Source organism: Planococcus citri, chromosome 3, assembly GCF_950023065.1.
Source record: "Planococcus citri chromosome 3, ihPlaCitr1.1, whole genome shotgun sequence".
In the NCBI taxonomy this organism is placed as follows: domain Eukaryota; kingdom Metazoa; phylum Arthropoda; class Insecta; order Hemiptera; family Pseudococcidae; genus Planococcus; species Planococcus citri.
The window spans coordinates 62,670,928-62,697,008 of record NC_088679.1 but is presented as its reverse complement, the minus strand read 5'-3'; the positions used below and the strand labels follow the sequence as shown (position 1 = coordinate 62,697,008).

Here is a 26,081-nt window from a genome sequence, read left to right as displayed (position 1 = left end):
TGAGAATTTGAATAAAAAAGCCATAGCACTACTCACAGGAAAAAATGAAACTCATAAGTGCACTAAAAAGCACATAAGTACAAATTGATTTGACTCAAAGCGAATCTTGGAGCACAAAATTGATTTGAAAAAACAACCAAAAAAACGTACAAGTCAGTGGATTTGATGGAATGTAAATTTTATGAAGGGACCAGCAATCAACTAATCAATTTCATGAAAATGAGAGTATAGGTAGTTAAACAAAATTTAATGAAAAGATCCAGAAATCAATTCAATAAAATTTAGAGCTGATAACGGGACAAACTAGACCTTCCGATCAAAAAGTCGATTTATCAAACCTCAAACATCGATTCATTTACGATTTTCGATTACACACGATTGATCACATTTGAAGTTGAAAATGAATTTCGGCTTCAAAAAAAAAACATCCTGATCAAAAATCGATCGTGATTTGATCAACATTTAAATAATCGAACCCCGAAAATCGATTTATTTGCGATTTTCGATTTCATATGATCGATCATGTTCGAAATGAAAAATCATTCTTAACTTTAACAATGGACTCCTTGATCAAAAATTGATTAATCGAATTACGAAAATCGATTCATTTGCGATTTTCGATTTCATATGATCGATCATGTTCGAAATAGAAAATGAATTTTAGCTTAAAAAATTGACTACGTGTGGACTTTCCAATCAAAAATGGATGGTGTTTAAAAATCGAATAATCAAATCCCAAAAATCGATTTATGTATTCGCAAATTTTCAATTCCATAAGATCCATCGTATCCCAAATGCAAAATCAATTCTAGTCCCAGAAATAGACTTCCCAACAGAAGATTAAATCGTGATCGATATTCGATTGATCGAACCCCAAAAATCGAAAATGGACTTTCCGTTCAAAAATTGATCATGATATAAAATTGATTCATTTGCGGTTTTCGATTCTATATAATCGATCAATGTTCGAAATCAGAAGTTGATTTTTGCCTTTAAAAATATCTTCGAGATCGAAAACCGATTAATTTGAACCTTGGCAATCGATTTCTTCACGATTTTCGATTTTATAAAATGATCCATCATGTTCGAAATGAAAAGTCAATTTTGACTTCAAAAACAGAATTCCTGATCAAAAATTAATCAGTATCGACATTTGATTAATCAAACTCTGAAAATCGATACACCTGTTTGAGATTTTCATGCGATAATTATCGGAAATCGATTCACTTCCGATTTTTGATTTCATATTGTCGATCAGTGCCGGTTTTAAGGAAGGGATTGGTGTGAGAATACCCCCAAGAGTCCACTCCTTTTTTTTTTAAAAGAAATGTTGATGGTATAAAGTAATTGACCCTCCTTCCACCAAAAAATGAGGTGACAAAATTACTTGGTTTGGTTTCAACTGCCTCCCCCCCTCCTCCAAGAGAAACCCAGGCACCGGCGCGGCGTTGTTGCCGATCATGCTCGAATTATTAGTTATACCTAACTTATTTGTTTTTGTATTTCTTTATTTCGTCTTTGTTTTTGTTTCCCAAAAATTGATCAAAAAAATCTATTATTTCATTTTCAATTTCGACCATAAGCTGAGATCAATTTTTTCACGTTTGATCGGAAAGTCTACTCAGCAATTAGGACATGTACAAAATTCTAGCCATAAAATCAAAATCTTGAAATTTTATCGACTTTCTAACTCAGAAATCCAAAGAAAAATGATGTATTACGTATTCAAAAATCATATTATTTTTGTTCTTTTTGAGAGAAAGAAAAAAAATTTGTATACCTAGAGATTCAATTTGCAAGAAACGTTTACTAACTAATTTAGCTATCCGTTTAACAAATCAATTCTATATTGCTTGAAACTAAATAGTTACCTACTACACGTAACCAAATGGGAGAGAAGTTATAGGTTGAAAAAAAAGTGAATCTGAGTACGACGAAACGATGACAAATGACGATTTCAATCGTCGATACCGCTTCTCATTATGTCACGCTCGTTATCGTACACATATAAGTTGTCCTACTTCGAGCATCGAATAATTATAAACATTACATTCTTTCAGAGTCCCGCTGCTCGTTTATTTTGAAATTACCTAGAGTGTTTAAACGAAGGCGTCATGTTTGGACGATCGAATATGTAGGTACATACATACTATCTTTAACACACACAAAACTTACGTACGAGATGAGATGAAAAAAGCTGAAAAAATAAAGATACTCCTTAATGAAATTTTTTCTCTCGCTTTATTAATCGAATTAAAAGAAGAAATTTTCATGCAGCAAGGGATGAGAAAAAAACCAGGCTCGTTAAGAAGGTAAAAAACCGTGTTCGCATTAAATTTCCAAACATTTTAAACCCGTTGTTTGCCAGTTTGTCGGCATTTTCAAAGAAAACTTTTAATTTAGCTGGCAGCTTTTTTGCCTCGATTTAATAATTTTTTTTTACTCGAGTTTATCGAACTCGACAGTACCGCCAGCATCGATGATGGTGAAAACATCGTTAATATTTTATTTCAAAAGGTTTCATTTTTAACCCAACTTTTTTACAGTATTCTGGGAAATTTGTCGTTTATTGAAAAAAATAGTATCTATTACGTTTGGAACCCTGTATTTACGTACAATAAATGTACAAAACACGATATCGTCAGCTAATGGATAAATATCGTAATGATATGGAAAATTGTTATTTTTTTTTCGTCGACCAAGGTTGTTAGAAAACTTACCGATAAGGCGGAAATTTCGGCGACCAATTTTTTTCCCAGATGTGACGAAAAAATAACCGAAGATAAAGGGCGAATTACATCGTTGAAAATTGATTTTCGTCAAAACCTACGTTTTTTTGAGTGATAATTTGAAAAAATATTTGACTCGTTTTTTCGCTATATACGAGTAATTTCACGATAACGATACTCATAATGAGCGTATATTTGTTCGCTCACATTCGCGGAGTAGGAAAAAAAAAGAAGAAAAACTTATAGCACGAGACTACGCAATTCTGTAAGGTAATTTTTTTCTCGCTCTTCTTGGCGCGTTAATTATTCGATATGACGAATTCGCATCATTCTAGAGGTACTCGTATTCGTACTCGTATATGGTACGAGGTGTTGTTTTGGCTGAAACGCTGATGTAACAATACGAAATAATTTACCTTATTTTGTTCATTCGTCCGTTTGTAAAATTAGTACGTACTCCCTTACGAGGATAGGAAATCCATAATATACACCTAGACTTAGGTAAAATGTTAACAATCACGTACGATACACGTACAATTCCCCGAAGAGGTTATTAATTTCAAAGACGAGCGTATTAATGAAATAACGAGCAAAAGCGCTCATTTTAGCCTCGATCAATTAACAATAGAGCTAGTTGAATTTACATAATTTTACTTGTAAAACGAGTGAAAAAAAAATTTATCACCAGCGACCTTAAAATAACCTCTCGAGTAATTAAAGAAAATGACATCACGTCAAAGCACAAAAAAAAAGAATTTGAAGAATACACCGAACATAGGTAATAGAGGTATACAGGTATTGTGTGGTGTAAACCGTCTCATCGTCAGAGCTGTCAATGACCAAAAATTAATTCTATCCCTGGTGTCATTTCTTTCTTTCTTTTTTCTGGCTCGAGTCGCTATTCAATGTTTGCTGAAAATTTCGCGTTGAAAAATATTCGCGAAGCAAGGTGATGATAAATGCCCTTGCTTGTGGACGATTGCTTTAGAAAAATTATCGCCTTGGCTTGGATTGAGACGGTTTTTTTTTATTACGCTATGCTACAAAATTCGAAGACGTGTAAAGGTGTGAAATGCTTACTTACGTATACTCGAGTATTCTACGGTTTTGTATAATTTTACATGCCAAGCGTGCAACTTTGCGAACAAATTGTAATTTTTCAACTTTCTCGAAAATATCTGCTTTTGAACTTTTATCAAGTCTGTTCGACGAAGAAGGGCGTGTAATTCGAGTACAAGTGGCTAGGCTTATAGTATGAATTATTTAGCAGCCAATTCGCGGATCAGAAGTTTCAATTTGTTTGCCTAAAGAGTTTATTTAGTTCAAGTGCTTGTATCGTATTGTTTTGAAAGACGGTTTTAATTTATCAGGACTCTTGGGTGTTTGTATAAGAGGACAGAAAAGTGTGGAATTTTTATTTTATTGCGAGTTTTTGGAAATTTCGTCATATTTTGTGACATCGTTCGCTGAATGTCCCTCTTGTAGACTTTATCGTTCCCTAATCAGTTAAATAATCTATTCTGTATTTTAACATTTTCTCATGATTTTATCAAGTTAATTCATCTGCTGTTCGTACCCTATAGGCTGAGAAATTGGAATATGAAATTCTAAAAAGTTGGAAAATTGTGAATTTCACCACGAAATTTCCTCAAAATTCTACAAAGGAAAGGCATAAAATGGAAAAATAATTCAATTTTTTGCATTTATGAAAATTTCGGTCCAGAGTTCACAATTTTTCCGAGAGGTTCAGTATCTTTACTTGCTCATCTAATATGTTCAACAATTTTGAAACCCCAGATTCGTAAGTTCGGCCATTGGCTATCAAGCAAATATTCTGAAAAAATGGACTAACGAGGAAACCTCTTGAGGTGTCACACTCCGATTTGAACGAGACTGCTATTTTTGGAAAGAGCATGGTCTAAAACCCCGAAAATCAAATTTTCAGCTGCCCAAGTTCATTTTTTCGATTTTTGACGAATTTTTGAAAATTTAAAATTGACTGTTTTTGGCGATTTATGTTTTTTTTAAAAGTACGTACTTGATGAGTAAAAATGGTCAAAATAAGTCCCAAAACTAATATTAATTACCCAAATCCAAACTTCACCATTTCCAGCCATTCTTGAGCCTCCAGCGCGATTTTTCAATTTCTCCAGAATTTTGAATTTGCTCCAGAAGGCGTGAATATGCAGTTGGGCAGCTAAAAATCGAGTTGTGTACTACACTCGATCTGTTTAACGAGTTTATCTACATTTGAGCCGATTTTGGGAGTGACACCTCATAAGTGGTTTTTTGACCAGCTTTTTTCAAAATTAAAAAATCAAAAAAATCAAAAGATTACCGTTTGTGAGGAAATTTTTGAAATTTACGCGAATCGCTGTATTTTGTCCGTAACTAACCTCCCAAATCAAAATTTTACAATTTCCAGCCATTCTGGAACCTCCAGCGCGATTTTCAATTTCTCCAGAATTTTCAATTTGCTCCAGAAGGCGTGAATATGAAGTTGGGCAGCTAAAAATCGAGTTGTATATTACACTCGATCTGTTTAACGAGTTTATCCACATTTGAGCCGATTTTGAGAGTGACACCTCAAGAGTTGTTTTTTGAGATGTCACTCTCACTCCAAAACGGCTGGAAATGGTAGAAATTGCGCTCCGAGGGGTTAGTTCTTGAAGAAATATAGCGATTCGTGTAAATTTCAAAAATTTCCTCACAAACGGTAATCTTTTGATTTTTTGGATTTTTTAATTTTGAAAAAAGCTGGTCAAAAAACCACTCTTGAAGTGTCACTCCCAAAATCGGCTCAAATGTAGATAAACTCGTTAAACAGGTCGAGTATAACACAACTCGATTTTTAGCTGCCCAACTGCATATTCACGCCTTCTGGAGCAAATTAAAAATTCTGGAGAAATTGAAAAATCGCGCTGGAGGCTCCAGAATTGCTGGAAATGGTGAAATTTGGATTTGGGTAATTAATATTAGTTTTGGGACTTATTTTGACCATTTTTACTGATCAAGTACGTACTTTTAAAAAAAACATAAATCGCCAAAAACAGTCAATTTTGAATTTTCAAAAATTCGCCAAAAATCGATAAATGAACATGGGCAGCTGAAAATTTGATTTTGGGGGTTTAAGACCATGCTCTTTCCAAAAATCGCAGTCCCGTTCAAATCGGAGTGTGACACCTCCAGAGGTTCCCTTGTAAGTATCTAATTTACTTGTACAAATACATACATTGTATATGTTACCGTTAAAGTATTTATGCCAGGTAATGTATGAAATAACTAGTTATTTCATACATTAACGAAAAAGTGTGAAATAGAATTTTCTTCTACACTTCACCTAGTTATTTCATACATACATGAGGTGTGTTTAGTTAAAGTGTGAATTCAATGAATGAACTAAGATAAAGTAAGAAATGAAGGTTAATTCAAAGCTATACAACATAAATGAAGGGTCATTCCACTTCAATTTGACCAAGAAATGATAAGGGTCGGCGATCATTTTCAATTTTTCCTGTGGAAAGACCTTCCGAAGGGATGACCAATGGCGCAAATCGCAGCCCTCTAGCCCTTTTTAAAGGCTGCTAGGGGGTGTCAAAGTTTTCGGTGAACTTGAAATATCATCCATTCAGCAGTGGATTACTCCATAACCGCGATACCTACCAAAATGGAACTTTTTCCCATAGTTAGGGCTTTGAAAGGCTTTTTTGGTGATATCATAAAAATCAGTGTTATTGCCCTTTTTTTTCGTACGAAAAATCAGCTCGAAAAGTTTCAAAATGTAGTTTTCATATCGTTCCAACTCTCAAAAATGCTGAAAAAAATATATTATGGACAACTTTTCATGCTAAGCAACATACTAAAAAATTGGGATGGCATTATGTCGTAAAATCGATTTAAAAAAATTGAAAGTTTGCGAAAAATGTGATTTTTTTTATTAGAACATGAAAAAAAGTGTTGACTGGTGAAGTTGAACCATTTGACTCCCTATTTTTACGTATCCGTTGAAAAAGTTGAAAAAATCCCTTCACTTGATGAAAAACTCACCACAAAAATATTTTCAATAGCTCATTTCATGATTTAACTGATCACACATAGCTATTTCATGGAATAACTAGATAATTCATACATTACCTAGGTGAACTGTGAACAATTTACTAGCATTAAATACTTTTTCGTTAATGTATGAAATAACTAGTTATTTCATACATTACCTGGAGTAAATACTTTAACGGTAACATATACACTAAAAAAAATCAAACCTCATTACGTCATTAGTTATTATTCGAGCGTAAGAACTATTTTTCTCCGCAAAAATCACGAAATACTAATCGATGATCCGATCTGATTCATAATTTTCATTATTTTCATACGCAGTTTTTGATGTAAGTATTTTTTCTAGCCTCGTGGTAAGATTTTTTCTAAAGAAATTATTTACCATCACACACATTGCTCATTAGTATCATAATAAAACAAGTTACCTATTTCGTTTTTACAATTTTCTAAGAAACCATCGTCATGTTGGGTGACTTATCATTATTTGGAATATACCCTACTAACGTAATTTTTCAGTATTTTTCAACATTCATCATTCTAGTGACCCACTTTTTGAAAAAAAAAAATAATTAAAAAATTCTTGATAATTTCTGTTTGAAGATTTGCCTAGAGATGCGTGACCCCCTCCCCCTTCCTCAATCGCTCCTTTCTCGTTCAAATTTTTCCAATGTTGACAAATTAGACTCGACTTTTCGTTTCTTCTCCGACGATGTAAATTTGAAAAGGGGAAAAAAAGAATCAGATACGTATCTCGGGATTTTTCTCCGAAAAACCATCAATTTTATGGAATTTTTTCACCATAAGATTGTTAGAAAAGAGAAGTAGGTGGACGTAGAGGTGCAGACCGTCAAAATTTCTAAATATTTCAAATTCTATAGTTCGACACTGATTATTTTCCAAGCAAGCTAAAAAATCCTCCTTTTTCTTTGTAATTTGAGAATTCGAATACCGAAGAAAAAAAACCACAACCCTCATCTACGTAGGTACCCATTACAGATTCATCGAACAAGGCTATAAAGCTAATGATACTGGTCATTTTTAGGGTAGACTGGAGCAGTAAAGAAAAATTCGTTCGAAAAATAAAAAACGATACCACATTCATCGTGACCTTTTCCCCTTTTGATGGTAATAAATCACCAAAATAATCATTCGTATTTTTTGCACCGAAATAATCCATCAAATTCTAGGAATAATTTCCTCTCTATGAACTATTTCGAACTGTTCGACAAAACATAAAATATGGTGGTGTAAATCAGCAGATACGACGAAATACTTAATGGTAATTTTCCGCACTCTCAGTTTCAGCTTCACTCTTCAAAGAAAAGTTACATGTACGTACATAATATTAACGTCGATTAGATACCTAAACTATTGTACTATCGTAGTACGTAACCCATAACTAAGTATATTACATATATTGAGATGTTCCATCTTCCATTCCTCCTTGAAACGTTCGTTTACGTTTAACGACATAAAAATAATAATCTAAAGCGTATTAGAAAATACCGCATCAAGTTTATAGTATTAATACTCGACACGTATTATAAATTGAGTAAATAAAGAAGGAAAAAAACCACAACATATTTGACATAGGTATTTTCCATATTGCCGAGAGGAGATGAAAAAAAAATTTGAACACGTGAAATGACACGATTAACGTGTCTTTCTCGTTAAAATACTCCATGTGTGGTAGAAAATTTCGCGAGTAGAAAAAAAAACACATACGAAGAGATAACTACATAGATAGGTATACTCTTATCATCGTCGAAATTGAAAGAATTTTTATACACGAATCAATCAGTTTAGGGAATGGATTCTGTGCAGGGGACAGGTATACCTATACAGGTGCGTGAAAATACGATAAATACGTGCTTACGAAATTAAAAGTAAACGAGATGTGACACTGAACTCGCTACATGAATAAACAACTTGTTGGTGTATTACATTTTTACGAAAGCAAAAGTGATCCGTTATGTGAAGAGGTTTTTTGTATGTATTTATTTCAACGAGATGGACGAATATAAGTTGAATAATTGCATCATAATATGCGAAAAACTCGTCCATGGTGTTCAAAATAAATACTTAGTACATACATATAATACGGGTATTTGTAAACGTTCGATTCAATGTACGAGATTTTTAAATGAACGAGTAGTTTGGTGAAGGACTGATTTTCGGTCATTTCCAATCATTCACTGAGCAGTTCAATTTTTTTCCTTCAAGTAGGTAAGAGTAAAGACAACAGAATTGAGTGACCTATTTTTCAAAACAGTTTGAGTAGGATCCAGAGCCAAAAAAATACGATTTTTTCGAAAATACCTTTTCTTTGACGACCCAAATCCCCCCCCCCCCAGGACATCTTCAGAGCTAAACATTTTCCTGAGTGATTTTTCAACTCAAAATAAAGGTGTCCACTGAATTTGGATAAAATCCTGTGGTTTTTTCCTTTGCAATCGACTCTAGTAAGCATACAAAATGGCGGTTACACAGTTTCAAAAAAAAATTGAAAACCATTTCAGTTTAACCCTAGAAAGGTTGATGAATCGAAAAATTACCCCATACAACATTTGCCCCCCTACTCTGAAAAAAATGCAGCTATTTTCACGATCAAATTGAGGAAAATTGTATCCAGTGAATGGCACCAAAAATTCATAAAACCCAGCTATGGTGCTTCATCTGCACGTACCTAATAGAGACTTTACTAGCTTGATGGACAGTGCAACTTCACATTCAACCGTTAAATTTCAATATAATCAAATTCATGTCCAGCAGGGGTCTTTAAAACCCCATCCCTCGTTGACACTTCTTCTCAACCAATAAAATAAAAAACAAAGCGCTAAAATTATACGTCAATTCGAAACATCAAGCACAAAGTTCTCATAGCTCGTAGGTAATTTCGTCGACTCGAGCCTTTTCCTCTAACACAAAACGTCGTCGATGTCTTCGAAATTCCCAAAAATAAACACCGTAGTATACAGCGAACAAATGCTACTTAGTTTGTCTCTAAAATAATCGATTTTTGTAACGTGACGTTAAGGAGGCGTCTCGGCTACCAAGTTTTTTCTTCCTCATAGCCACCAGCGCTTGATTGATCTGTATTTAATAATTTCATCTCGAATTCGCGGTATCTTTAATAAAGACACATAGGGAACGGATGAAATTCACGTCTATCATCGAGTGAAACACCTCCACGGAGATGAGAAAAACTTTCAATCAATTCGAACGAATTGAACTTTTCCCCGAAGAGAAATACTTTTCGAAGGCTGTCATCGTTGGGCCAGAAAAAAAAACACACACGTAACGAAATATCTTCACGATCAATTTGAAACAATAATTAGAAAAATATTTAAAACGTTTTGGAACTAATCATCCATTATACAGTGTCGGTTGATGGCATTACGGAGAAGCTATTTAATTGATGAGATATCTCGTCGTCGTCGTCGTTAGTGCTGCTGACAATCTGACTCCCGACAACGATGTCCTTGCAATTGTGACATGCTTTCCTTTCGTTTACAACTGTTAAGACGACTCGGATTAATTTCCAATCTGAAGGATTTTTTTTCCTTTGATTTTTTTAGTTCCGCGCGTACGGTGAATTAAAACTTAATACGAACGAGTGGGTGTTGAAGAGACCGATGCTCCGATTCGAACAGAGAGAAAGATATGAAAAAAATACACAGTTGGAAATCGGGTCAATGTCAAAAAAGAGTTCCCTCGATGTTTATTTACATTTCTATATATTTGATTCCTTCACGTGCAGACTGCAGAGTGTCCAAAAGAAATGGGCTTGAAAAGAAAAAAAAATGGTGGAAAACATTTTCCTTCTAAATGTAAACAAAAAATTTTCAACTCACTTTTTCTTGGAAAATTCTTCATTTTTACACGTTAGAAATGGTGAAAATTATAATAATTTTTAATAAGGTTAATTATTCATTTTTGTGTAGTTTTATTCTGATTTGAGAATTTTTATTCTCCCTTTTTTGATAAGGATTTTCTTATCGCATGTCCATTTCATCTGGGCTCTCTGTATCGAAAATAGATAAGAATTTTACAACCGAATGACACCAGAGTGAAGCAAACACCAGAGACAGGTCCTACATTTTCAAGGTACCAGTAATATACTATTCAAACCGATGTTTCAAACGAACTTCTGTCAAAGTGTTTGCTAACTACATTACTATCTGATTCAGATGTCATAGGTAGTCATACACGATTCCGAATCTCGTACTCGTATTTTCTTCGCATTAACGTAAATTGTCGTGAAATTAATTATTTAACGCGTGTTTACTCGATTAGTTTCGTAGTATTTGCTCATGATTTGGTTCCGCTGAAGTTATTCGTTGCGACGAGAAAATTGCCATCTTGAAGGAGCAGGCAGTTGGAGGGGAAAAGCAGGTGTTTTTTTCCACGTAGAAATAGCTAACCATATTATAATACTACGAGAAATAAAATATGGAAGATAAAATTATATGTGACGCGGCATACGAAAAGGTTACCCCGACCAAAAAATGGATTTTTTTTCATTTGCTATTTTTATGTAAAATTGACAGTAGAACACTTTAAACGCATTTTTATCGAAAACTATTTTTTTGATTTTTTTGCTTGGGGTAACCTTTTCGTATGCCGCGTCACATATCAACTGCAGTAATCTGACAAAAATTTTTCTCATTTATCGAAATCAGGCATTTGCAGTCTCCTTTAATTTCAAAAACGAAAAAAATCTCAAAATCTCGTAAGATTTCATTTTCATTCTATTCTACAATATTTTTGAAATATTTTTCGCAATTATTGTAGAACGAGGAGAAAGCATTTCATTCAGCAAAGAACAAAATAAGAATCATTTCCTCGTACGAGTAAAAGGAATTTCGAAAAAACGCTTCGTAGGATTTTTATAAACACTACAAAAAGCTCGACTGTACAAATTTTACCCTACTCATCTTGCAAATTAAATGCGAAACACAATTTCAAAATCTTTGAAATACCTAAACTGGCGTCACCTTTATCTTTTATACTGTCAAAAAGTGTCATATGTATTCAGAACATGGCAATAAAAACCAAAGGAAAACAACGAACGTAACCTGAGTAAAATAAAGATACTACGAGGGATAGTCGGAAAGTAAGTTTCACATGGCTGGAAAAGTATGAATGCGTGGACATTCTTTGACCAAAATTGGAGGAAGTATAGCTCAAACATTCAACCAGATCTGACAAAATTTATTCTGCATTTGGGTGAATTGTTTGTATTTTACAGCGTGATTAGTAGAGTGCTGATAAGAAACATCCGTCCAAATGTAGTATTTAGCAAAAAAAAATTTTTTTCAGTTGTATTAATTATGAGTAAAATTCATCAAGAATTACTCAAAAGATATCATACTAATGTTTTTTCAAGTTGATACGTTATTTGGCGCTGTAAATTGTTCATGTGATGGTTGCAAAATTTCTGGTGCTGAGTGACTTTCGACAATGCCGACATTCAGCAGATTATCACTGAACAATCTACTCATTTGGATTTTGATTGAACCAAAATAATGTTCCTATGTTATGTCTTGAGTGGTTCTCAATCAATTTTCCAGTGAATTTTTCTTTTGTTAGCTTGGAAAATTAATTTTTTCTAAAATATAATTTTTGGACGGATGTTTTTTATCAGCACTCTACTAATCACGCTGTAAAATACGAACAATGCACCCAAATGCAGAATAAATTTTGTCAGATCTGGTTGAATGTTTGAACTATATTTCCTCCAATTTTGGTCAAAAAATGTTCACGCGTTCATACTTTTTCAGCCATGTGAAACTTACTTTCCGACTATCCCTCGTACAACTGTAATAAAATGCTTGTCTACGTTGTTTAAAAATAACGCAAATTCCATATTTCCCTTCAAAAATGCAATAAAAAGCAATCTCTCATACGAGATTTACTCGCGGAAAAGCGAAGCGTTTAAAGTGCTGGTTCGTACCTCTCTGAACGATTTTTTTTTTTTCAAAAAGCTAATGGGTGGAAGGAAATAGAAAACTTACAATGCATAGTTTCATCTCACCACAAAAAATTCCCCATCCCGCCAAAAATCAATGCCACCCTTAATATAAAAAATGCCAAGTTTTTCCCACCAACTAAAGTCTTCATTTTACATAATTTTTCATTCAAAAAAAATTATAAAGCACATTAATTAAATTATTCAAATGTAACAAAATCGTCTACCAACAAAGTGGAAAATTTTACCATTTGCAGTATAATTTTATAACAAGAAAATTGTCGCAATCAAAATACTCCTGATTAAATTCGCCACAAAGATAAGTTGAGGTAATTTTTCAATGAAATTTCATTTTTCGCGTTAACATCTTTCAATTTATCAGGCTGCGATGCTTCTTCGCCTTCGCCTCATCAAATATGAATTTTCTGTAAAAAAAAATACAGCCGAGTAGGATTTTTTAGAAAAATCGTCCACAAAAAAAAGTTATAATCATTTTTCATGAAAATCTCATCATTTGGTCGTTACCGCAGAAATTCTTATTCGGCTGCTTGGATCACACACGCCACAAAATTAATCTTCTCAAACTGTAGAGGAAAAATCATTTTCTGTTAAATTACATAGGTATCTTTTAGCGAAACAGACATGATCATTTTTCACAGAAAATTCATACTCAAAATACTTACGTCTGTTTTCACACAGTAAAATTTTGGTATTTTCAAAAAAATTATGATGAAAAAAAAATAAATTAGGGAGCAAATGTTTAGCAATTTAAAAATCTCGTTTTGAAATTTCAAAATTACATACAATAGCTTCTCTATCAACAGTTTTCCAAACTATAAAACATCTAAAAAAATGCATAAAGGGAGGGGAAGGGAGCCAATTCATCAAAATTTTCAATTTGAAATATTTAAAAATATTCATCTATGTCTAGAGTTCATCAAATTTCAGGATTTTTCTATCACAAAATTGAAAAAAAAAGAAAAGAAAATAGTTATGAATTAGAGCAAAATACTGGGAACCTCTCAGATCGTACTTGCATGAGGTCAACGACCTGAAAATTATCTCGATTGCATTTATTCTACATTAGGAAATACGAAGTGGTCCATTTGAAATTTCACCAAAAAAAACCTTCAATAAAATTGAGGTTCCTAATGACTTGAAATACTTTAAAAACAAAACATCCCAGAAACAAACCATTATGATCCACCTGCAGAGAATTGAGTTTCTTTTTTTCAGGCAGGACCTTATGCTTTTCTCAAAAATTGACTTTCTGTAATTGAAAATGTATGGAGAAGAAGAATTTCGAATTTTTATCACTAAAAATATCTACATTTTAAGGTAAAACTGAAGGCTAAAAATGTCCTAATTTTGGTATGTGATTCATTTTTTTTTGTGGGGCTACAATTTTGAAATCTGACAAGGGAACCGATTTGAATGAAACCAACCCCAATCGAAAGATAATTTTCTAAAAACCTCGTAACTAAAATTTCAACGGTCAAAAAGCTCATTTTTGACCTTTCTGGAGAGATTCAAAATTTCTGGAGAAAATTTAAAAAGTGCTGGAGACTTCAGAATGGTTCAAACTTGATAGTTGTTGATGTAGGCGAGTTGAATCGAACGAATTAAGTGTCCTAATTAAATCACTTTTCTTTAAAAATACTTCATTTTAAAAAAAGTTTAAAATTGCTCTTTAAACGTTTATTTGCTCTTTTTTAAAATTTTCAACGATTCGCCAAAAATCCAAAGGCTATCTTTAGCACCTGAAATTTTGATTACGGTTTCGTACAAATCAGAGCAGAGGCTTGCCTCATGTGCAAAAGTTGGAAAGCTCAAATCAGGTCAATTTGTTTGTAATCGAACAGTTTACACTTTTTTCAGATTTTTTTTTCAACAAAAGATCAAATTTAAAGAGCATAAAATTGGCCTCCTCAAGAGAGTAATTGGTTTTCATGAAAATAGTTTGATTTTACGTAGAGATATTTCAAGCAAAAATTAGCAAATAACTCAACTTTACATTGAAAACCCTAACAATTGCAGCGTTGTAGGTAATTCAAATTTTTAAAAAAAGTTCTTGCAGTGACAAAAAAATTCTTAATTTCAACGTTGGCAATTCTGCAAAGTACCAAAGTTACCTTTGAGTAGAATTATTTCCGAAATCTCATTTACGGCATGTGCAGAAGTCTAATTACTGGATAAAAGATCCTCTCCCCCTCCTCTACCACCCTCTGAAAACTCTAATACGATAATGAAAATGATATTTTAGTCACGTAAAGATGAACAAATGGTCATTTTTTAAAATTAAAATCGTAGAAAAAATAAATTTAGACTCATATCCCTCCTTCCCAAAAAAAGTTGAAACTTTCAGTGTCCGTTTCCAAAATGCTTGTTTTTTCGGTGGACTCAAAATACCACAAAGTCGTTCTATTACGCAATAAACTTCGTCCCAAAATCCCATTTTTTTGTTTCAAATTACCTTTTACACTGAAAAATATTAAGCCCGTAGCAAGAATTAATTTCCCCTTTATATTCTCAAACCAGGTTGACAAATTCGCTGAAATCCTAATTAACTAACTGAAACGAAATCAATTATCTACGAGCGTGTTTTAATCCTTAATACCTACCCTTTATATTATAATTTAAAATCAACAAAATTAATTCCATCTCAAAATATTAATTAAAAATCCCTAATTAATTTTTATCTTTAAAAAAAAACAACCCGCGTCACTTCATGCAAAAAAAAACCTACTCCTTAACCTTTTCCATTTTAATTAGACTACTCCTCGATCAAAATTAGGTTGTACATCAATTCGAGCGCAAAAATCTTGTCGACAACGATACACTTCGAAGGCATTCGAACGTATAATGAATCAATACTTCATGTCAAGGGTTCAACCGCCTATTAACGTACAAAAAAAGGGGGAAATCTCGAATAAAAATACCAAATATCAACTTCCTAGGATCAATCTTGTTAGAAAATAGCGTGCGAACTTGATAAAGTACACCGCATTTGCGTAGCTGTAATTTTTTTTTATACGGCGACGTGGCTCGAAAAACACGCAAAAAAGCGCACCTCGGAATCGATTTTAAAAAGCCACCGATATTTATAAACATTGAAAAGTGTCGTAAAGTTAATTCGTCGCTTAAAAACCGAACCCCATATGGAATACCAAGATCTGGCGAAAGTTTTAAAAGTTGGAAATTTTCTTCATCCAGAGTGAACTTGATACAAAATATTAAATTACCGCAGTGTCCTTCGATCGATATTCTTTACGTGTATATTTTCATCGCGAGGTTGGAAAAAAAAATATAAACCATACCTGTAACATAAACAAAATAAAAAACAATTAGTTGAAAAATGTAATATAAACATCACATAACACGATAAAAACCGTTACTCTAAAATTAGGTATATTTCTGCAGTAATTCGTGGCACGATTTTTACAAGATTTATAAATATTTACATTTGACGAATGGTGATTTGAATACTTCGTTCGAATTTTCAGATCTCGAGCCAATCTAGACTGGAGTCTAGAGGAATCGACGGAGGAAAAAGAAGATCTAGTGAAATTAACGACGAACGAGAAAGCACTGAGTAACATATGCAAAGGCACCCTTAATGGGCCAATAGTACAGTGGAAAGCACGTCGAAGAGCGCAACTCATACCAAGAGCAAAATTACGAGCACCGCTTCCAAATTATCAACGACTCCAGCTATCATTTTCCAGGTAAGTCGACGGTGAATTATTACGCTCTGCGCTTCGTTGACTTTTTCTAAATGAAATTTCTTGCCTACTGAAATAACATCTTCCCCCAGCCTTCCTTGGGCGTATAGTCCTATTCGCCAGAACGCAGAATATAAAAGTAAACTTGGTCGAGACACAACTGCAGAATTTTTTTAATAAAAAAATAAACACGAATACGAGAAGAGTTTTCTTTTTTTGTCGCTCTTTTCAAACCAGCATGCTATATTATTATGTTCAAAAATACCATATACGAGTACTTATACTATACTGCATACCTAGCGACATTCAAATATAAAAAGTCAACTCGTATCTAAGGAAAACATATTCATCCTAACAGACAATCTCATCAGATGAGAAATTTCATTCCCCAACAAAAAAAAAAAGGCAGATGAGAGGACAAACTAGAAGTAAAGCAATCCAGGTTATGATACTTCTGAAAGCTCGACTCAAAAAATAGTACAATTAAATAGAATTTTCCACAGCATGTCCTCTAGACTAAATTTTTTCTCCATTCAACCTTTCAGTGTACTCCTATAATCCAGATCATAGACAGTAGACACAGACAGGCAATAAGGTGGAATATTCTGAGAAAAAAATTCGACTCCTCGTTTGAAATAAGCGAGGATCTTATAGGGAACGTGAACAGCGTCGCAAATTTTCTCAGTCATGTCCCACGTACAGTGAGAAAATTTCAACGCAAATGCGATTAGATTTTTTTCCGTTTGTGGTCCTCTTTTCTTCTTTCCATGCAGTGTTGACTGACGAAAGGGAAAAAATCTATACGCTGGATGCGGTCTGCGGCCACCCATTCGGCAATCTGCTCGCAGTTTATACATATTTAATAAAGCATCTTCTAATTAATGTATTCTCTACACGTATTTGCGCGAATAAGACCCAAAAACACCACTAGAAAGCTTATTACAAGGGCTCGGATCGTGTATAATACGAATACACGATGAATGACTCGATGATAATGTCGTACCCTTTCGTTTAGAAAGTTTTTACTTGCCAAATTTTGTGAGCCCAATTTTGGGGCTATTGTTATACTAAATAAATAAGAAATTTGGATACTGAAGGTGACATAGGAAGGGAGTTGAAACAAAGTTTTTCGTACAATAAATCCCTTCGAAAATTTATTCCAAATACTTCTAGATTTTTTTCCTCTAAAAATGTGAGTTGAACTTTCGTCACTTTTCTACACTTGTATGTAATTTGAAAAAAAAATGCATACTTACTTAGGTAGGTAAATTTACGAAAGATTTGACTATAGGTACACGTAGAATATACCTAAATACAAGTATGAATCATATCAAGTAATATCGTATAACTCATCTCATAAGACTAGAAAGGCTATTATAGAGTTGCTCATAATGCCCGTCGATGAAAAATTATTACTTCGGAAAACTAATTTTCATGCAGTATTCGTTTTGTACGTAATTTTCGGTCTAATTTGTTCGCAAATAACGAAATTACATAATACGTCTGCCGATGCTGAACCATTCAAAAAGGTAGCTTATATTGCGAAATTAACGAGAAAGCAAACGCCAAATGATCAATCGACGTTGTATAGGTAGGTAGTTGAAATAACCCCATCGAAAAGGTTTTATACTAGTATAACCTTTTTTCTATTGTACAAAATTGCATTATTATTAATAATTGTGGGAAAATGAAATGTGTAGTTAGAAGTGTTTTTTCCTGCATGAATCGAAATCTTTCCTTACTTATATTTCCTCAAATTGACTGTTTTTCCAGCAGCAAATAAAAACAAATGAACCGAATTGTGTTTTCCAATCCAAATTACAGGGGTAAATTTTTCTGAAAAAAGTGCGACAGGGGAGAGGGAGATTGATATAAGTATTTTCATTTTTTCCTAGAATTTCAATTTTGAAAAAATCAACCTCCAAAATGAATTATCGTTTTTTTAAATAGGTTATTAAATTCGACAAAAATTCTCACATTCAAGTAAATTTCAATCAATTTTTCCAATTTTTGAGCCTTTTTGCACTTTATTTATATTTCCAGGAATTTCCTCGAGAAAGATATTCCAACTGCCAGAAAAATGTTTGAATTAAATCGGGCAAAACGCAATCGAAAAAGCATTCAAAAACGCATCACAAACCAAAATTTAGGTGGTTTTAGGACATTTTTCGATTTTTTTGAAAATCTTTTGGACAAAATTTTACGAAATTGACCCAGATATCTAAAATTTGGTAAATATTCCATTTTCGACCCCTCGAATTGATTGGAAACGGTTTCGAACAGTTTTGAACAGATCTGCAGTTTCGAGCTCATTTTTGAAAATTCAAATTTCCTCGGAATTTTACCTACTTACTTAATGAAGTTGGGAAGGTAAAATTTTCTTTATATCCTAATTTAAACATGCTGAGTCGATTGATGGAGGTGATTTCAAGCCTAAACATTGTTTCGACGAGTCATTCTGGAGCCTCTAGTAGTGCTAGGAAAATTTCAAATTTTCATAAAGTTCCATTAAAAACTGTCGAAATAAATTCTGGCGCGTATAAACACGATTTGATGGTGCTTGCAAGTGACTCACTTCACCGATTAAACAGTACTTAACCCAAAATCGATTTCTGCTGATTCTAAACTGTAAATTTCTCAAGTGATTTCGGTAGATTGCCTCTTTGAATAAAATCTGGAATCTCACAAGTACTACAGGAGGCATCAGAACTACTTCCAATGGACTCAGCATGTTGAAATCAGGGTACAAAGAGCATTTCAATACTCCAAAGGAGCATTTCAACTCTCCAAATTCATTGGGTACAATTTTGGGGAAATTTCAACATTCAAAAATCTGCTTAAGATTTGATAAACTACTCAAAACATTTCGAAACCTTTTCCAATTGCTTCGAGAGGTCGAAAATAGGCTGCAAACCAAATTTCAGCTTTCTAAATTAATTTGGTGACATTTTGATTTCCTCCCTTTTTAGGCTTTTTGATTTTCAAAACTTTGAAAAAATTCAAAACTATAGCTAATGATGTATTTTCGATTGCTCTTTCAATTTAGCTTTTTCCAGTTTAAAAAATGTTATGCCATACGACCAAAAGTGTAACTTATTCTTTTTTTTAAAATTCTGGCCCAGAAATGAAAATTCCCTTCTCTTTCTCTCCCCAATGCCAAAATTGTGATTATCCGCAACTCTAAAAAAATTGAGTTTGATTTCAAAAACGTTCGTTATTTTAAACAAGGGGAGGTTAGTAGGTAGCTAAAAATATGTATACCTACTTCGAATAAGAATAAATTTCAATGATTTTTGATGCCTCATCTTTCCTTCTCTTCCCTTCCCTTCGAGTCGACCACGAAACTAAACAATATAAAGTTGAACAAAATCTGTCGAGAAATGTACATACAAAAATGGGGCAAAATTAGAATACCTAACTTTACGAAATTTAAACGTGATTTCGCAAAAAAAAAAAAACAACCTAAAATATAAAAAAAATTGTATAAAATTGTGAAAAACTAATAAAATACATACGATCAAAACGCAATAAAATTTTGCAAAAATTGAATGCTTTTAAAAAACTGCAAAATTGGCATAAAAATCACTGAAAAAAATACCAAAAATTAATAATTTTTTTTTTAAATTGAGCAAAACTTTAGAAAAAATTGCATACAACATCGTAAAAAAATCGTTAAAATAGCATAAAATTAAAAATAAATAAAAAACAACCCACACTGTATTTAATTTCTTCAAATTGAATAAAGATTCAAAAATTTCCTATTTACTAAAAAAAAGTAGTTATCATCAACGTATGTACTTATTAATCAAAATGGGATGAATTTTGCAAAAAAAAAATACAGTTTCAAATTCATGGACCTTATCTAATGGCATTTTTTTTTTGTTGAAAAAATCACTACTTTTCTCACTGCATTTTTTCAACCAAATTTTCTGAAAGCTCTCCACTCGACTTTTCACCCCCCCCCCCCCACACACACACAAAACGTTACCAAAGTCAAATTTTTCACAGGAAAATTTTCAAAAAACGTCGAACTGGAAAAAAATTTGTATACAAAGTTTTTTTCAATTTCCATCAAAATTATTTGTAAGAATAAAAAGACAATACCTACAAATAGGTAAACGCATCAATTAATTTTTTCATTTTTTCCCTACCTTTTTGACAAAATTCACTACTTTTTCACTATTTTCACTACCTGTTAGATACCCTGAAATTAAATTTTCTGAATTTTCAAATTAATAACAGAGTAGATGCGTATCAATTACCTGATGATGATTTTCAACCAATTTTTAAGAAAAAAAATTTTCAAAATGTAATTTTTTGAGGCGAATGCAACTAATGAAGAAATTTTTGAAGAAATCTACACAACCAAAAGTTACTTTTGATGAAAAAAATGAAACTTGGTACGATTCACAGAGTGTCAGAATTTTTTTTTAGTATTTCGATAAATTGATACTTGAAGAAGAGGGAAAGAGAATGAAAAAATTTTAAACCTCAGAAAAAAATTATATTGACATTGTACTATAACAGATTTTCGAACGTGCTGATTCCAATTCTGAAAATCGTTTGACCCAAAAATCAAAAAATCAGCCCCCTAGAATAGGTCACAGGAGTACATCAAATCCAATCCATTGATTGAGTAAATAAAAAGGCAGAGGGGATAAACGCATCCACAATGCATTCCTTCGTTACCAACTTAAGTAGGTACATAATTACTCGATGAAAATGAACGAGAATGACCGTGAAATCGACGCAAATAGGTTCTCGTTTGTCTTTCGATAAGTTTATTGAAAAGATACGTCTTGTTATCTAAATTTACGAAACACATCGACTAAACCAAAGCTGAACCGTCATCGCCATCAAACCATCAATATGTACCTATTACCTACACTGGCACATTTCCATCATCGGATCCCGAAGGGGACACCATTACAACAATTGATTTTCATAATTTGCGTCCATACGTACGCGATCAAGGATACTACATAATACTCGTGTACCTACTAATACGCTGCGGGCTTTTAATTGGAAATTAATCGAATGCATTATTTACTCGAGTAAAAGACCAGCTTATGAATATTCCCATCGTCGTCCTCATAAGTAGGTACATACTCTATAAATACTACACTATAGGGCGAAAAAGCCCTATTGGGGGATAGCTTTGAAAGCTTGAAAGCATCTGGTTAATGCAAAAGTCTTAATTCGAATAAGTACAACCAACTACTCAGACCTACCACTACGATCCAAGAAACCAATTCAATTTTCATATTACGAGTAAGTATACGTAATTCGCTACATCGACGTCATCGTCGTCGTCGTTTTACCAACGACCAAAATAAGCTGAAATAAGCGACAAAACATTGTGTATCGTATGCTCGTACTTACTTACACGATTCCGCGGATATCGAGCATCGACGATACACATTAGAAAATTGAAAATTCTAACGTTGGAACTTTTAACGAGCGAGGGTTTCACGTTGTTTGGAGAATTAGAAATGGACGCGCATTTCCGATGCGATGCTAGTACGTCTACGTACGAGTCGAGTAGGAGTATTCGCGAAAGCATAAACTTCTTTGCTTTTCCTATTCGACCAACTCCTGCTGGGATTCGATTCACGTACTTTGTACCAAAATGTAACATTCGTTTACCAAAAATTTCCCAGTGTGTTCGCTTTTTCTATTTCTTTTTTCTTTTTTTCCTTTTTACAATCGGCTTGCGAGATCTGCATTGTTTAGAGCTTTTTCGTGTTGTGTGTGTAGTTTTATACTAGGCTAATTTTATAATTTACTCGAGTATACGTGGATTATTCGAATGTGTTTCAACTTTGAATGCTTTTAGCCATACTCATCAACCGGATAATTTGCTTTTTAAATGCGACTTATATCGCCTAAAGGTGCATATTTGTATTTGAAGTCGAGATAAAGTACGAGTACTTAAAATTTACAATAGGATGATATGAAATTGCCTGAAAACCTGTCTAATTTGAGTTTACGATTAACGTGAATTTCTACCCAAAAAAAAACTTTCAAAGGGTTCAACTCCTTCGACAATAAAGATAGGCAAACTTAATGCATAACTTTTTTGTAGAAATAGAGAAAGCCTATAGCCTGCAAAAAAAGGTAATTGTTTGAGCTAAAAGCTCATTGGAGAATTTGCTCTTAAGGTTTGTCATGATGAATGAACAAAAATTGTAAAAATTTCAAGAAAAAAATCTTCAACGAAAATTTGATTTGAATTATTGTTTCAATGCTGATATATTTTTTTTTTTATCAATTCATGCTCTCTCCTCTCCACCCCCCCCCCCCTAAATAGGACCTCGAATTCCGATCAAAATATTCAATCGTTAATCACACACTTCAAAACGATACCACTTTTCCACCCCACCAAACGAGCAATAATCCATCGTCAAACTCTATTTTAAAAAATCACCCCACCGGCAACATCGTCTACAAAAGATTCAACGAGACAATACGTAAACCCAATATAACGCTAAGCTCAGCAGATTCCACAACAATGGCATCTTAAAGCGTGAAATTCATCTGACAAATAGTCTACTCTGGCAGACACCACGTCATTCAGCCCAGACAGCACGCTCTTCTATTCAACACGTTCTCATTCATAGTCAAATAATCGCTAATTAACACACAGAGCATTATTACTTAACAAAATCACTTCGAGTTATATTTTCAAGAGTACTCGAAACGAAAAAAACCTCTAGAATTTCGTAACCGAATCGATCTCATACAGTGTATAATTTTTTTCCACAGCGAAAAAACCGAAGACGATGAACCAACGAGAACGCGAAGCAAAAGCGAAAAAAGAAGGAAGCCAATAACGCCTATTTTTCAAATGGAACCGCAAATGATTCGAGTAAAAGAAGGTCTATCGCCGACTTCGCATTTACATTCGGAAAAAATACGAGTAAGTTGTTTTTACGTTTATGGTTTCTGTTTATTGGCGAAATGTATTTTTTTATTTCACTTTATTTTTTTTCCAAAAAGAACAAACTTGTATAGGACTATATTCAAATGTGCAAAAAATTCAAACCGAGACGGAAATATTTCCAAAGGTCAACTTAGTGGGCCACAAAAACCCATCGCGGTAGAACTTTTCGACACAATTTATTCGCTATTCTAACGAGAAAAACTACAACATGGTAATCGCAGTTACCAAAGCACATATTGAAACATCTCGCCGAAATATTTCCAAATATCGAAACAGAAATTAATAAAATTCCATTCGCCAAATACCCACCTATTAATCCGGCGTATCGCTCAAAAATTCACCAATGAGAGAGAAACGACTACGTAACCGAGTTAGATTACGATAATAAATAAACATAAATGCGCATATTTGATCAGAAAATGGTTTTGCCATCTCCTCCAATCTGACGAGATAACACATTTTCGTTTACGATTTTTCATTCTTCATCTTCTGCACCTCTTGGTGCGGAATAAACAGCGTTTTAAAGTGTGGATTGATGTTAATTTTTCATTCAAAAACACAAATCCCTTAGTTTATGTACACGGTACCGTACGTTTTCCAACAATAAATGATCAAATTAAATACGTACACGTCGCATCTGCGACTGAAAGCTCGGATAAATTCGCATGTTACATATAAAGTGGTCGTTTCATAAACTGCAAAAATTCTGTTAAAACTACCTATTTTAGAGCATTCAACTCGTAAAATTTTTAAAAGTTAACGAAATGGTTTTGAAAAAGAGAAAATCAGCGGGAAAGTTGATCCCGTCAAAATTACGACTCAGTTATAGTTTTTTAATTGAAAATCCTATAAAGAGTTTGACGAAATTGAAGTTTTCTGGATAAATAGAAAATAAAACCACTTTGGAACTTTTTTTAACGACGATTCGCTTAAAAAATAAAAAGACGAAGGACTTCGAGCAAAAATTGTATAGATACAGCATAATTTTATGGGACAATTTTAATTTAAATGTAGCCGAATTTTTATGGAAAAAATCAAAAACTTGATAAAACCTGAGATAGAAAGGTAATGTTTGATTTATTCAGGTCTAATATTTCACCTCTCAAATCGATTGATGGTTTAGCACCATTTTAGAGCCTTCGAAAAAAATCGAAAGAATATCATCAAATTTCAAGGGCTGAATTTCACAGGGCTCGTCGTCAATTTTTTCCACAAAAAAGTAACTTTAATAACTAAAAAAGTTACTACGCGAGAAGCTTAACATTTTTAATGCAGAAAAAAATTGCCAAAAAAATCAGAATAATAATATATTTTTTTTAGAAGTACTTTTTGGCAATTACTAGAAAAAAAATTGAAATTACAGTTTTTCCAAATTTTTTCAGAAAAGTGAGACCGTTTCGCAACTTGTTGATGATAAAGTACAAGTTTTTGGCAATTTTGGACATGACAGTGAGAATTTTTAACAACTTCTGGCAAAAAAACGAGATTTTGATCATTTTAACAAAAGACAGGAGGGGTTTCTATGGCTACTTTTGAAGAAGAATTGAGACTTTAGGTACAATTTTTTTTTTTTGCAAAAAAAAGACAATTTTCAGTAATTTTTGACAAATGAAATTTTTTAGCAATTCTTATAGCTAAAAAATGAAAAAGTTTAACATTTTTAGTTAAAAAAGCAAGATTTTTTAGCAATTTGGTGAAAAACGAGAATTTTTTGATACCTTTTTGGAAATTATTGGCAGAAAAGTGATACCTACTTTTTTGCAACTTTTTGGTAAAAAATGTGACTTTTTTGTGACAATTCAAGCAAAAAATAAAGGATTTTTGATTTTTTTAAAAATGCGAGACATTAGAAACTTTTTGCAAAGAAGTGACGAATTTTGGAAATTTATGGCATGAAACAACGCTTTTTCGACTTATTGTTATTTTTGGCGAAAAACGACACTTCAACAGTTTTACGTAGCTAAAGGCAGAGCTTCAACACCGTATCGCTGAAAAGGAAAAGTGATAATAAGTAGGAAAAAAATAAAAAGAGTGAATACTTCCAAAAATTATTCACTTGTTGATATTACGTAGTATCAAAATTTTCTCTTTTTTCTTCATTACGACGATTATTGTTTGGAAAAATTGAATTTCTGAAAAAAATTTTATAATGTTCAACTTCAACAACCAGAACTTCGAAAAATTTATTAAAAGTTAGATACTTTTAGTAAATTTTGAATCGACTCTACGAGCTCTGATTTTATTTTTGAATTTCTGGAACAAAGTGTCCAATAAAATTTCAAAATGAAAATACAGGACTTTAGTAGGACTTTTAGTAAGACATTTTTCAAACACTTTACGACTTCTTTATGAGTGGAGGAGGAAGGAAAGTTCAACATTTTATACGTCAATTGTTTGCTTTTTCAATCTTTAAAGATTTTTTCGGCTGGAGGAAGGGAGGGAGGTTCAAAAATACCTTCACCATATTTCCAATTTTTCATGGTCGAGGCATTCTAGAAACACTATACGACTTTTTCTAGATAAGGAGGAGGGGGTCAAAATTTTACACCCAAAATGTTCACTTTTCTAGTGTTATGAGATTTTCAAAATGTTTTTTTTCCAGGAGGGAGGGGAGGTAGAGTTGACAATATTTTTACCATCTTTGTTTATCAAAGTTTTCA

The 26,081-nt window shown here is 33.0% G+C and overlaps 2 protein-coding genes across 3 annotated transcripts in view; one reads left to right on the top strand and one right to left on the bottom strand.

Annotated features, from left to right (window-relative positions):
- MCU (mitochondrial calcium uniporter) overlaps positions 1-26,081 on the bottom strand; it is a 157,290-nt gene that overhangs the window by 68,627 nt on the left and 62,582 nt on the right. The gene's annotated exons all lie outside the window — the stretch shown is intronic.
- Positions 1-26,081, top strand: part of jv (javelin) — an 85,474-nt gene that overhangs the window by 53,822 nt on the left and 5,571 nt on the right. For both annotated transcript variants that reach the window (XM_065359096.1, XM_065359095.1), the window contains 2 exons: positions 16,260-16,481; positions 23,244-23,397. In XM_065359096.1, coding sequence (XP_065215168.1) covers positions 23,326-23,397 — 72 coding nt within the window. In that variant the 5' untranslated portion in view covers positions 16,260-16,481; positions 23,244-23,325. The remainder of the gene's footprint in view (positions 1-16,259; positions 16,482-23,243; positions 23,398-26,081) is intronic.